Source organism: Homalodisca vitripennis, chromosome 5 (assembly GCF_021130785.1).
Source record: "Homalodisca vitripennis isolate AUS2020 chromosome 5, UT_GWSS_2.1, whole genome shotgun sequence".
Taxonomy (NCBI): Eukaryota; Metazoa; Arthropoda; class Insecta; order Hemiptera; family Cicadellidae; genus Homalodisca; species Homalodisca vitripennis.
In genome coordinates, this window is record NC_060211.1 from 93,505,154 (window position 1) to 93,521,076 (window position 15,923).

Below are 15,923 nucleotides of genomic sequence, written 5' to 3' on the forward strand. Positions count from 1 at the left end.
ACAGCCCAAACTGTATTTCCACTGAAACACACACACTGCACTGTGCTTTGTTTTTGATCTTTTTTTATAGTATTAAAGTGTTGCACTGTGACATCTGTTTGATGTCAGTTCTTGTTTGTTAATGGTCCGTTGAGTGAAACCTCAAATTAAAAGTTGATGACAACAAGCAAACAAAACCACAAACACTAGTTTCTGGTCAATCATTACAAAATGGGAACCACTGAACAAAAAGTTCCATTATCTTTACTATATGTTTAACAAATTACTTCAGTGAATGTTTACATGACTCCAAAAGGAGTTTTTTGTGTATCAATATGTTTTACCTCTCCCTAAAAATGGGAATTTGTATTTTAGTTAAAATATATTAACATTATATCCATTGTGTGGCACATAATGTAAGAGGTTGTGCAAGAAGAAGAAGAAGAATGGTAAACATTAAAGACTTCTAAGTTGACCACATTCAATAAAGCATCTAAATGAAGTTGCAATTCTTTAGTTACCCCTGGGTTTCCATAATATGTTATTATTGTTTCTAGTAACAATATTATATTTTATTAACTGAATGTTTAATTTCAATATATTGTTTCCATTCCTGGAAGTAAAAGATAAACATGTAAAACCTCTATTCTTATATCATATGATTAAAAAGGACTGTAATTTCCTTTTTATCTACATTGTCACGTAAATGCCATAGATATATCCTGGAAACTACCACCATATTTTCATCAGAATCAATTTTATTGACTCTATTTAATTGTACATCTGCAATAATTACTAATCTTTATCTATAGAAAATATACTGTTTTAATTCAAATAAAAATTATAAAAAATAAATGTTATTGTTTACTAGTTTGAATTGCATTTTGTTCAGTCTAATTCCAAACTTTGAAATTGTGTGCTGGAAGATGAGGTGAAAAATAATACAAAGAGTTAGAAAGTAGGTGTAAATTGTCTACTTCAAACACTAATTATACTGTACAATCTATGCTTTAACTGGAACAGCTTCATCCTCGTCAGAACTTTCACCATCGGCATTATCATCTACAGGAAGATATGGCTCGAAGTTTATCTTGAACTTCTCTACCGAAGGAAGGCTGGTCATCACAACCCTGGCAACATACAAGTGGCAAAACACTATTTAACAGCAAACAGCTATAGGTTACAATAGTAAATCTGACAATTGCATCAATTCTTAGGTATTAGTTTATTGTTATAATGAGTTGGCTACTACGTGAATCATGGGCTACAATTTGGTTATGCTAATCAAATCAATAAAAAACTTCATCATTAATATTAGTTAATAATTATACCAAGATAAAGTCTTTATTAAGGGAAGAGCCATAATCCTCAAATTTAGTTTTACTAAACATCCAATAGGTGTATTTTACAAGTAAAATATCAACCCAATTGAAAATTATCATCTGTTGGAACTACAATAACATAATAAGTTTCAGCCAGAGATACATAGAGTTGTGAATGATTTAATTTAACCTATAATAGTTTTACTACACCCATGTGCCCTGAACTGTGAAAGTGTTAATGCAAATTAATCATAAGTCCTTGTAAAATGCCAGACTATAGCATTATGATCCCATTTTATCAACTCGACTAAATATCTTAAAGAAAGTTTTCAACTAGTAACATCTTAATTTACACCAATTTACTAACAGAAAATGTGCATGCGTATAGGCTATATCAGTCAATATACAAAAGGGAATTTAATTTAAATTTAATCTTACCTTGTGATGAATGGACCAGGACGTTTTGGCTTTTCATCAATGATGTCTTTTAATAATGCTTGAAAATTTTCTTCCAACTTCAATGTGTCCATGTTTAACTGAAATAAAAATGTTGAGAGTTTTACAACATGAAGTATTTTTGAAATGGGTCTATTTTTATTGTTGATTCTGAAAAGCTTGTGATATGTTCACAGATTTTTTACATGTCCTGGCGTAATGAAGAAAAATGTAGTGTGGTTTGCAATTAATATACTAAGATAACACCTAAGATTCAGATTAATCTACCATATGCTTCTAATGTTAGGCTGCTTTTTAACCTATAAATACTTGTTCTGAGAAAATGCACAGCCAGCAGCTAGCTGTGCCTAACAATATGTGCTGCTTTTAAACTGATCATAGAGTAAAAAGTGCAAGTAAGAGTGGCAACCTAAGATAAGTTACACTGTCTCTATGCTAGTCCCTCTGCCAAAGAGATACCATTATAGCTATCCATAACCCGTTTACAGAAGAGATCAACATTCTAATTATACATGCCTCTTTCTGAAGAAATATAAATGTCATTCTAACTATATATGACTCTTGATGCAAAAGATTATGTAATTTTAGACATAAAAAAATCTCTCAATAACAAAATGCAATTCATGCTATCCAAGATTCTTCCTGCCCTTGTTTGATGTGGGAGTCTACAATTGTGTTTTTGAAAAGATTTAGAAAGCACGTGTTTCTAAAGCATCAGTCTACAGTATCTAGTAATTATTAGATAGTAATTTTCTTACTAGTACAACAAAACCAATATATTCATCATAACGAGATGAGGTGGATTTGTATATATCTATTGAAGATGCATTTAATGAAGAAATGTCATTAATTAAAAGAAGAAAAGAAAAAAGGATCTAATGTATATCCTTGACGATATCCAAACTGATAAAGATCTTGGGTCGGAAGGATTCAAAAGGCACCAGTGCAAAGCAAAACCATGATGATGCACATATGTAGCTCTTAAAAATTCTACAGTAAACTTATTTACGAACCAAGAAGAATTAATTTCTGAAAGCTTTTTTGATTTTTGTAAGCTTATGGCAGTTTAATCCAGTAAGAAAAAACTTGTTAGTTATTTGAAAAAATATGAGCTATAAAGGAAAAATCATTCATTTTGTTCAGCTACAAATTCCAACAGTATTTGCCTTATATATTACTGCCACAATCTTAACTGCAAAAGAGTGTATTGAAATATCAGATTATCCTACTCAAAAATACAATACCAGGAATTCCAGATATAGAATAATTGGGCATCATAATCTTGAGTTCTATAAAAAAAAGCCCAACCTACGTGGGACTAAAATTTCTTCAAAGATTACCTTGCCACATTAGATCGGAACAAACCTTGCCAAAATTTAAGAAAAAATTAACAAGTTACCTGACAGCAAAGGCACTTTACTCAATAGAGGAATTTTATGAATCAGATGGCCCATTAGTTAGTTCATTAATTTAAAGCTTATTTTTAATAATTTAAAGTTCTCTTTAATTTATAATATGAACTTGCAGAAATCTAATGTTCATAGATTAACCATTATATATTATGTATGGCTATTTTAAATTGGAAAATATACCCAGAATTCTAATTTGTTAATGTAAAGATTAGTCAACTATATTGTATATACAATGCTGACACTATTCATGTATAAAATGTATACAACTATGAATAAAGAGACTCTTATCTTATCTTATCTTATTCTTCAGCAGAATATGGAAGATTTAAAAGTTTCCTTAGAATATGAGGCAATATGGGAGAATCAAACATTTTCCTGAGATGGTGATTAAACTTTTTGAAGCAATGAAAATCCAGCTGAAGAAGGAGTCATTCACGGATCATAGACTATTCCCGCTGAAGAATCAAGAATCTTCAATACTTGTAAAGTGCATCATGAAAGAAGCCAGAGACCTAAGCTAAATTATCTTAATAGTTTGTAAATTTAGGTCTTATTTATGAATTAGCTCTCTTTCAGTGACTTGATCGATTTTCATGCAGTGCATTTAACATGTATTCTAGAAAGAATGTTTGTTTATCAATATAATAAAAAAAATTATAAAAAAAACTTATCTGACAGGCTGAAATAAATTAAAACCACTAATAAATATAGCCTCTTGTAAATGGTTAATTATTAATTCTTGTTTTTATTTGTAAGTAATGTTGTATAGATATTTCTGACATAAATAAATATTGTCCCTCTTGTACATTTTATTGATGTTCATATAAAATGAAGTTAGCACTAAAAGGGTTAAAAGAAAACTTAGCAAACAAAATAAATAAAAAAATAATATATTTATCAAAATGCCAGTAAATAAATAAATCTAGCTAACAAATCAAAACTTACCCTTCCAACTGAAGTATTGATCCAACCATAGCTAAGATCCTTCTCATCTCTTACACAGGAGTATTCAACTCCATTTTTGAACTTTAAGACCAGTTCATCGACATTTGGGCCCAAAGTACCTAAATAAAACAGTCAAGATTAATCTCCGAAGAACCGTACACCAAGCAGGCAGCAACATTTTTTTAAATGATGTAAAACTTTTCTTAATCCTAAAATTAACATATATCATCATACACTATGAATTAAGATCCAATAAAATTTGACAACTTTTATGAAGCTATTACTATTGCTAAAACCATTTTACTATAGAAAAACCAACATTTAAGTTGAAATCAATTTTTAACTTATTCCTTAACCCTTTGAGTGCCGCAGCGTTTTGCTATATGGTATGTATAAAATGCCGAGTGAAAATGCCTGATTCTGCAAGGGTCTTGTTAAAAATTCATAACAAATTTATTTATTGGTAAAATGTCTTGGGTTTTTGTTTTTTTTTTAGATAAATATATTTTCTTTATACATATAATACATTGATCGCTTATTTAACGATTTTATGCAAATAAAAATCATTAACAAAAACTTTATGAGGAAAAACATTTAGTTTTTTATTTTGACACAACTTAGTGTTATTGAAATATTTTATTTTTTCACTTTTAGTTATTCTATGTTATAATCCATTTAATTCTTTACGAAAAGACACATAAACACATGTTTATACTTATAAATAAAGTTTGGAAAATAAATATGAAAATATGAACCACTACAAAACTTTTCTAACCTAACCTAACACTATGTATATTGTCTACACTGATAATGCTTAAATCTAATGCCTGCAGTACTAGGTCTTCATTGTCAGCAATGTTTTTACGACTCATTGTTTATAAATATCACTGAACAAACATAAAAACTATACAAACGTATTTAGTAAAGTACTAGATGCTTACAATCGCCGTAACTCGCGGCCGTCATTGTTCTACTTACACACAGACTAGAACAACATACACAAACGAAATAACTTGAAGATACTAACACCCATCACACTTAAAAGCTTTCAATATAATTTGTGAAATGAACAGCAGCGCAAACAAAACACGTGACGGCTCGTCCGCGTAGCGGCCGATTCTAAACGCGACTGACGCGCTCACTTTACAACCACCGTAAAAATCAGAATCTAACCAAAATGCAACAAAACCTACATCAAAAGTTACGTTGAAGCCTTTGGAATGCGTATGTATAGCCATTGAGCCAATGTAGATAAATACTATATAAAATATAAGCGTTACTGCAGAAGTCGCTAACAGCGATTCTGGCATTTCTTGCATATAATGCGGGATCGCTGACAGCGATGCTCCGGCACTCAAAGGGTTAAACTATTTTCCTCTTTACATAATCACAGCAAACTTCTTTACAAGTTTGTCTATGACAAGGTCACTTAAAAATAATATAAGGTCACTTAAACAACAAATATATACACCACTATAACACGAGACATGCCTCCAACTTTGTCCTACAACCTCATCACTTAAGTCTGTCCAGCATAAAACCAACATATACTGGAACAAAGTTGTTCAACCTGTTGCCAGGAGAACTGCAGAGCACACCTGCACAATAACTAAAGAAGCGACAGACTGACTGGCTGATAAAGAGACCCATTTACTCAATGGATGAGTACACGAAAAAATAAAATATTTTAATATTTTAATTAACCATTATTGTAACCACATGACGCATTACTAACCTCCAAGATTATGTAAGTAAAGAACTTGTCTATTGAAGGTAGTCACAATCAGTAAATATTTTTGGATAAACATTTAAACCCATTAGTTACTATATAATAGGTGAGTCATATAAAACCACAAAATGAATTTGCTATTGGAATATATACTAGAAAATTGTATATTTTAAATATATAAGATTATTTGGTACAACATAATATAAATTTTAAAACATATAATATAAACTTTGTAATCGGAAAATGTTTTACTGCAAAAGTATTAAACAGTTTGAAAACTTTTAAATAATACCAAACATTTATTATTTAACATAGTTGAACAAAAATTTTTAATTTATATAGCAAGCAGAGAAGATAAGTGGATTAATAAAGAAGTTTATTTAAGTAAAAGATAAACAAGTTTAAACTAAATATATACACCTGATGAAGACACAATTTCAATATGCATAATGAGTTGATGATTTTGTACAGTAATTAATAATTAATTTAGGCTGTGACATAACCTTATTGATAAAAATTTGTTTGCCTCATTTAGAAAGTTAATTTTTACAACACTAACAGAATGATGACTTTAAAGTAAGTGTTTTAATACATTCATAACACTAAAATATTTATAAACTCTAAATATCTTAAAGGCTTACACAAAAATTGTTATAAAGATACACAATTATAAAAATATGGACTTGGTTCAGTTGCGATAACTCAGAAATTATGTTTATAAACATATTTACTTATAATGATTCAATAAACTTTCCAAACTGTTGGTTGGCTGTTATTTTGAAACCTTACAAGACATAAAAATTATGTAAATACAAACATTGTTGTAAATGACCTGAGCATTCTAAAACTCCTTGTTGTCTTCCTCTATGATGCTCGAAGAGCATGTAACTTATCCAAGCTACATGAATATACTGTCTCTGTACCCACTTTAGTCTAAATATATTAAATATACTGTGTTTAGAAATTCATATTATATGAGGTGTGGCTATTAAATAACGAGACAGGCACTGCTGCGGATCAAGGAGGCATGCGTCAACCGTCATTAATCAACAGCTGTTTAGTATAGACTTTTCTATTCGTTATGCAGCTAGTCTCGCTTCTGTAAACAACACTGCTTAGTCAGAGCCTACATTCGCATTATTTTCTTGTTTTTTGTCTTCCCGAATAAAATGGTTAGTATAATAGTAGAGCAATGAATTATTGTGAAATTTACTTTAAATTTAGAAAAACTGCTACTGAAAGTGATAGTCTACTAAAAGAAGCGTATGGCAGTGAATGTTTATTGTGGGAACGTGTTTTAGAATGGTTTAAGCATTTTAAAGATGGCAGAGAAGACGTTGAAGATGATTTGCGACTAGTCACACTTTAATATCTAAAACGGATGAAAATGTGAATAAAGTCTTGATTTGATTTGGTCTGGCCGTCAATTAAGTAAGTAGATTCATCAGATCTTACACCATGTGATTTCTAACTATTCCCTAAGGTGACATCTGCATTAAAAGGGACAAAATTTGAGTCTGTGGAAGCTGTAAAAGAGAAAGCGGCACGTGTCCTGAAGGAGCTGATGAAGATGACTTCCAGCACTGTTTCCAACAATGAAAAATTCACGTGAAGCATTGTAGGGATAGAGAAGAAGTGTATATTGAAGGTGACAATAAGTTATTATGTATAAAATCAAACTTTTTACATCAGTCTCGTTATTTAACAGCCACACCTGGTATAATGAATGCATGGACCCGTACATACATCATATACCCATCAATATGTAAATATATATGTGTGTATATATATATATATATATATATATATACAGTTTTGAATTATGGTGATATTGGGTTCTGGGGATCATGATCAGAGAAAATGAAAAAAAATCTCATGGGAATCCTACCATGAGTGATTTATATAGTCTACCTAACAATGAAAAATTCACGTGAAGCATTGTAGGGATAGAGAAGAAGTGTATATTGAAGGTGACAATAAGTTATTATGTATAAAATCAAACTTTTTACATCAGTCTCGTTATTTAACAACCACACCTGGTATAAAGAATGCATGGACCCGTACATACATCATATACCCATCAATATGTAAATATATATGTGTGTGTATATATATATATATATATATATATATATATATATATATATATATATATATATATATATACAGTTTTGAATTATGGTGATATTGGGTTCTGGGGATCATGATCAGAGAAAATGAAAAAAAATCTCATGGGAATCCTACCATGAGTGATTTCTATAGTCTACCTAACAGTACTGTGGACATTTGCCACCTAGCTTGTAGCTGAATTTGAGGTACTTGTTTATGTTCCTGACATACAACTTTGTTCTATTTGTCATCATGTGTTTAAATTTTTCACTGAAAGCTTAATCTCTTGTTTTAGGATTTGGCATCTGGAAAGGAAAGTCAAAATCAATTCTTGAAATTTATTTGTTTGCCAGTAATAAAGAATATAAACTTTAAAAAAACTTTGCAAAACAGTTTAATTTATGAAAAGAGAGTTTTATAAGATTTGGTTTGGATATATAATATTGTACATAGTGTTATTTTCTATAATATACCTACTTTAGAATTTAAAATGTTACAATAATTGTTACTACATTGCTTTGAAAAATATGATTTGATCAGTTAAAAGTTAGTCGGAAGCAGTCTTGATGTTTGTTTCTTATGAAAAATACCAAACACTAGACTAGTTTTTGTGTCCTATATTTTTTGTACTAAATATTTAAAGTAATTAATTCAATTCAATTTCAAATTTATTTTCATAACATTTCACAAACATATTTACAAAGTAAAGTTGTAAACTTTTATTTGATAACATTTTTAAATAGTGTAAATTTTTGGATTTGAAAAAAAAAATTTACATAGAATGTTATAAAAGCAAGTAATTAATAAAACTGCTAGGCTGATAATTACTAGTTAAGTGCTAGTTAGGAAGTAAAATAAATTATCCAATGTAAATAAATAAATAAATAATGACTTTATTTTCAAGCGAATTTCAGTATTTACAAACTGCTTTTCAAATTAACTCAGGTCAATTACATAATAAGCTGAAACAGCATAAAATAAAGTATACATAAGTGGCTACCTAATAACTTAAATTAATTTCTTTTAACTTCCTTTTAAAACTTCTTAAGGGTAGGGTTTTAACAGCAGGTGGTAGGGCATTGTATTCCTTGGGTCCAAAGTACGAGAATCCCCTCTTGCCCCTCTCCAGGTGAACCCTCGGCAGTTGCAGCATGGCATCCTGCCGAGTATGACGTTCCCTGACCGCCGACCGCAACATCAATCTTTTGTTCAGGTACACAGGTCTACCAGTGTCAAGAACCTTGTGGACTATGGTGACAGTTTGTCTCCCTCAAATCTCCTTAATAGTTAACACACTTGCTTTCCGGCGGTAACTTGTAATATGGTCAAATTTACGAATATTGTAAACAAACCTTACTGCACAGTTTTGGAGCCTATGAAGAATTGTAAGTTGTTCCTGACTCAAGCTGTAACCAAACACGGGAAATGAATATTCGATTATAGGGAAAATAAGGGCCTGCACAAGTTGCAACTTTGCAGCCTCGGGAAGAATATTCTTCAGCCTGTAAAGCATCCTAAGCTTGCACATAACTCTACGATGTATCAACTCAATCTGGCTATTGAAAGTAAGCTCCGAGTCTATGCTGACTCCAAGAATCTTCAGCCTATCACACCTTAATAAATCAACACTATTGAGCGAAATATTTCCCATATCAGCATTTAGGGTCTGTTTACCAGAGTGCATGACCGAACACTTTTCAGGGTTCAGCCTGAGGCCGTGATCTTCTGACCATTTACTAACCGGATTGTTTGGGGCCAATTCTGTTTATTTTGTATGTTGCAGGTTTGGACAGCCAGTTAAATTTCTGTTCATTGCATGCCTATGCAGATGATTGTCAGCTCTTGCTATCTTACCATCCCTCAGAGGCAGACGAGGCTTGTATTCAGCTGAGAAATGATTTGTTAGCACTTAGTAAATGTACCCATATATCTAGCAGAAACATAATATACTTAATAGTATAGGGTTGAATACATTTTACCAGCTTCTTCTTATTGGAGACTAAATGCTTAATATATGATCAAACACTCCAATAAATGAAAAATTTTTATTTTGTGAGGCCTTTCGTGCTCAAAGAACACATCGTCAGACCCACATAACTGAAATAAAATTTTTATTTCAGTTATGTGGGTCTGACGATGTGTTCTTTGAGCATGAAAGGCCTCACAAAATAAAAATTTTTCATTTATTGGAGTGTTTGATCATATATTAAGCACATAGGGTTGAATATCGACCAATGATACCTGCATGTACCTCATCAATCTTTTACAGTTCTACATCACGTAACCAGCACAGGTGTTAAACAAAAATTGTTATGATTATGCTTGTTTTGACTTATGAAATAAAGTTTGGTCTACAACTTATGGATACTTGTAAATAGTCTTCCTGAATATAAATAATAAACAAATATGAGTATTCATTAGTGATTAATTGTACACTCACCTGATTTGACGTTAGGAAATTTCTTCTTCAGAAGACCTCTAATAGTAACCATCTCAGGTAGGATAGTAGGATGTGCAAGAATAAACCGGAAATCTGGGAGTACGACTTTTCCTTTCTATTAGAAAACATAAAACCGCTTATTACACACTAATACCTAATAAATAATTACTGATATCTTAAATACTATTACTGTACATCACAATTATTTATTTTTGTAATGTATACCAATACATTCAAGTTCAAGACAAATTTGTATCTACAAAATCTATATTTTTATTATACAAATTACTTACGGTGAATTTGATTTTTTGTTTTCGATCCTTACATTTTGTTACCTTTATAAGAGGATACAGATATATTTGGAATAATAAAGAAAGCCATGACTGTACTTTATGAGTTTTGAAATAACTGAGATGTTAGACTTGAGTTTTATTGGAAGAGTAGTTGTGAACTACAGGGAAAAAATTACATGCAGATCTAACACTAAAAGTCAAACCTACACAATACACATGCATACTATTTAGATGGATAACAAATACAATGGTTTTCATGTTCTTACTAATATGGGTACCAATTTATTATTATTTTGAAATGAAGTGATACTGAAAACAAATTGACTTTGTAAACCAATAATATCAATATAAAACCAGTACCAGTATGTGAAATTTTACAATCTGCGAACTCAATGAAAAACTCATAAAATTCACAATATAAACACAAACCTCAATATCCTTGATGATTTCAGTACCTCCGACAAGGTTAGCGCCTGCAGCTCTTGCTGCTTCCTTCTGCTCTGGAGTTTTACAAAACACCAAGATTGATCTTTCTTGCAAACCATCTTGCTCATACACGTGTGGTAGGATTGCCATTTTACGGAACTTCTCTACAAACTTAGTCTGAAAGCAATACATTCCTACTATAAATACATATAACTCTTGAAGGAAGTATAAAACCTACAATCATGAATGGCACAAGAACTTATTTTGTTTGTTGAGAGTTGAGTTTACATAGAGAAAATTTTGAGACAGCTTAATATAATTTTGAGTAAGTTCAAAATAAGGGCTTCATAATATTAAATTATTGGATTTAAAGTTGAAAAATTAAAGAAGATTAAGTGTTTAATCCTCCGACTGCCATTTAGCAGATATTTTTTTACTTATTTTCATTTCTTAAACACCAATCAACGGATATTTGTTGATTTGGACCACTTATTGTCATTTATACATAAATTATTGAGTAACGACAAGATTCATGTACCATTGGAAAGGTGAAAAGTTGCCGAACACAGCACTAGTGCTTTTATTGTTCTATGACAACGAAGTAATTTTAGAATGACCTAGCAGTTTTTGTCTTTGCAGAAAAATTAGTTCCACTCACTTTGCTATTTCTCATTGTGTTTGTAAGTGTCATTGCATAGTTTCTGTAAGTATTTTATAGTTTTATAACAAAATATTATCTCTTAGAAATGTAATTCAATACCTACTCTATATTACATTAAGAGTTTCGCATATAACAGTGAAGTGTTTAGTGATAGAATAAAGTGAATTTCATTTGTTTTAGTGCTGTGTGGTTAGGAGTGTACAAAGTATAGAGGAAGAGTAACCATATTATTTTAGGATTTAAGTATTTATAGCCTATAAATAAGTAAATTACATATTATTTATAAAATATTTAATTTACTTTACCTGATTTTATAGGATACAATCTCATGAAAATGAAGAAAAATTATGCTGATAGTCTGAAGAGCTAAGGAACTGTTTGGAACACCCTGGGGAGTCTGGTGTAAGCTCATTATCAGAATTAGATGTTATTGTTTTCTTTGGGGAGCAGTGAATATTACAACTCCTCCAAAGACTATGAGAGTGACGATTCTCGTAACTCTAGACCCAAACATCCTTGGCTGCTGCCTCTCAACCTGCCATTATCTCAACCTGGGCTATCCTTCAACACCCCCAGGACTTAAAAAAGGTTTAAAAATAAAAAAGTTTTCTCAAATTATTTATTATTATAGTGTTCTCTAGTTTAATGTAAATCAAGAATCAAGAATTTATTCAACAAATTACAAAATGTACATTTTGTATAGTTGACGTCAATATTACTTTTTTAAGACCAAGGCATCGATCTTTCATAAGCATATTTCAATAGCCATATAATTTAACAGAAACAATGACTAGCCTAGCCTATAGTTATTGAATAAAATTTAACAATAGATAATGATAAGAAATGTAATTTAACAATTAACATAGTATAACAATAAATAACAAGTGCAAAACAAGGAATGTAACAAGAATATTCTCAGTCAAAATCTAAAAGCTAATATCAATATCAGTCGTAAAGAATTCATTCATACTGTTAAACGGATTATTTAGTAACCAGCAAAAATTTTTGTTTTAAATAATTTTAACTCAACACTCAACGATCGATTTCAGCTGGTAATCGATTAAACATTTTTAAACCACTATATGAAAATGACTCTTGGGACTTAGTTAGCCTAACAAGAGGTAAATCTAAATTATTTCTATGTCTGGTAAAACATTTATTAAATCAAAGTTTATATAGTCAGGTTAATAGTTTATAATGCTTCTTGCTATAATTTTATTTTTTACACTAAAACTAATTTATTTACCCAAAAACTCATACAAAACTATACATTGGAACAAGTCATTGTGATCATTGTTGTAACAACACAGTACTTACTGGTTTGGCTGTTGTCATATTCAGCTCAATGAAAAGGTTTATTTGGGCATCTGGGACATTATATATGGTTGGATGGTGAGTCTCCCTATGACACTCCACTGCTTCCTTGAAATCAAATATCCTCCATGCATAGGACCTTGTCACCCAAACATCGTCACTTGCTACTCGTTTAGTATGTTCATCTGACCGTTTTACTCCAGAAAATTCTTCACTGTAACATTTACAGTGCAGGTTAAATGTAAGTACATGATGTTTTCCAGTAGTTTCAGTAGCTAATGCAATATATAATAATATTGCATTATCTATTTTCTCACTCACTGAGCCTTGCACAACTCATTGTACACACTCTATAATCCTCCACTGGCAGCGGGTACTTTTTGAAAAATAGTTTGTTTCATTTGCCCCTTCTTATTTAATGGTTAATTCACAGTGTCTTAATCTTCTTCATTTGATACAGTAGAAATAAAGTCTATTTCATAGCATACTAGCATTTCCCCCATGGCTTCACATGCAATTTCCTATGAATGATACCCAGGCCTTTAACTCCTAAGAATATTTCATGGCTAACCATGTTGAATAGTTTAGTAAAATAAAAAGAAATTATAAGAGATTTGTTTCTTCTATCAAGAGCGTTGACAGTCAAATTACTGAATAGTGTGGAACTAACTTGGAACAATGTGAGAGCATACCAATTGTTCTTAGTTAAGCTGTGTCTGTAGGTAATGGTAGATTTTCCAGTGGTTTAAGTCTGTCCTAATAAGGTCTAATAGTTCTGTTATTATCTCATAGTCTAATAGTGTTTTGATTGGAGAGAATGTGTCCTTATCTGATCATTTATATTAAGTATAAACTTCTTGACGGTCTCAAAGAAATTATTTAAGTTATCATCATGTTGGTGCATTACCTACAGACACAGCTTAACTAAGAACAATTGGTATACTCTCCAATTGTTCCAAGTTAGTTCCACACTATTCAGTCAAATTTCAAAGTCTTTAAAAACCAAGACATTTCCAGTTCATCTCAGATGTCTAAGATTTTGAAAACTTGAAATGGGAAATAATGAAATTAACCCATTTCTGTTATATACGAAAATATTTTGTTTGATGTTGAAACAGATGCATCTAAACATTTCATTGCTGTCAGTCTTTCACAAAAAATGGACATCCATTAGCATTTGTCTTGTGAACCTTGACATAAAATGAACAAAGACAAGCAGTATAAAAAAGCTTATACCATCGTTCATGCTTTGAAAAAAAGTGGCAACCTTTTTCCGGTTGGTTGTCACTTCCGACTCATCATGGACTAAAATTATGTTTCCTTCATGTTTAGTGGTAATAAAGTTAGTAATGAAAGAAATGAGAAAGGGGACTTAAGGTCGAAGATCTAATAATGATATTTGGTTACAGGTGTTTAGGTCAGCTCATGGACAACAGAGGAAGCTTATTTATGCATCAATATAATATTAGAAATAGGAGTTAGTGCACTAAAGTTAAATAGCTGGGCAATGAATATACAATGAGTATAGACTGATAACATAGACAATAGAAAACAATTTATGTGAATAACATGAATGAAATAACATTGGAGTAAATAGCATTATATTTAATTTAAATTCAAAAGTAACAAATATTCTCAACACAGAAGTATTAATTAGAATTAGTTTTGACCTAATACTAGGGATACAAACATTATATTTTAGTTGAAGCCAAAACTAGAGGTGGCGTTGTAGTGTTAATAAAGAAATATAATTCTTTAATTAGAGGTTATGTAAAGAAATATATACTAATAATTCTTAAGTGTTCACTTATATACTTTAACAAAACATTTTTTATTGATTTACTTTCAAAGACAAACTAATTATCCCGTGTATGAACCGGAAGGTAAAGGCTGGACTCCAATGCTGGCCAAGCAGGAGAAATGTGTACGATCTGTATAATGCAGGTTATTTCAAGAATTTATGGACAGATTCCTTGTATCAGCCCCTGACATTGGGCAGGAGGGTTTAAAAATCTTCAGCTCATCTTCTAAGCTGAAATTTATACTAACCTCATCCTAATTGAAAATGTTGAGCTCTATACAAACATAGACATGGACATAAATTTGTATCATTTGTATACAGGGTGTTTGAAAAGTATGGGTATGGCTTAATATTTTAAAAACCATAGGTGATAACATCTATAAACTTTGCACAGTGTCATATGGCTATGTAAACTATTTTTCCTTGCTATTACCATGACATGCCAACCATGGGGGGACGGCCCACAGAGGAAAATATGGAAATCTTAAATTGAAGCATGGGTCGAGTGATACCTCATTTGAAAGAGCTCACTTAGTAGAGTTGAATGCCGCAAACGTCATCTCAAAAGGTTTATCCAATCAGAAATGGCGGCTTGTTTTAGGTACACATTGTGAAGTACATTATGCGCTGCCATTTCTGACTGGATCGTCGTATTCTGATGCGGTAGGCGGCGTTTCACTCTACTAACCAATGTGTTTTCACTGACTTTTTTTAATTAGCAAATTATGTCATAAATTTATAACACAATAAATAAAACACAATAAATACCAATGTTTTTTAATTTTATTTATTGTGTTATAAATTTATGACATAATTTGCTAATTAAAAAAAGTCAGTGAAAACACATTGGTTAGTAGAGTGAAACGCCGCCTACCGCATCAGAATACGACGATCCAGTCAGAAATGGCAGCGCATAATGTACTTCACAATGTGTACCTAAAACAAGCCGCCATTTCTGATTGGATAAACCTTTTGAGATGACGTTTGCGGCATTCAACTCTACTAAGTGAGCTCTTTCAAATGAGGTATCACTCGA

At 31.2% G+C, this 15,923-nt stretch overlaps 1 protein-coding gene across 3 annotated transcripts in view; it reads right to left on the reverse strand.

The window, feature by feature from the left end:
- Positions 1 to 930: 930 nt before the first annotated feature.
- LOC124362533 (50S ribosomal protein L1) overlaps positions 931 to 15,923 on the reverse strand; it is a 34,361-nt gene continuing 19,368 nt past the window's right edge. For all 3 annotated transcript variants that reach the window (XM_046817125.1, XM_046817123.1, XM_046817124.1), the window contains exons 4-9: positions 13,090 to 13,300; positions 11,115 to 11,288; positions 10,393 to 10,507; positions 4,115 to 4,233; positions 1,740 to 1,837; positions 931 to 1,109 (exon numbers count right to left, since the gene is read on the reverse strand). In XM_046817125.1, the coding sequence (XP_046673081.1) occupies positions 983 to 1,109; positions 1,740 to 1,837; positions 4,115 to 4,233; positions 10,393 to 10,507; positions 11,115 to 11,288; positions 13,090 to 13,300 (844 nt within the window). In that variant the 3' untranslated portion in view covers positions 931 to 982. The remainder of the gene's footprint in view (positions 1,110 to 1,739; positions 1,838 to 4,114; positions 4,234 to 10,392; positions 10,508 to 11,114; positions 11,289 to 13,089; positions 13,301 to 15,923) is intronic.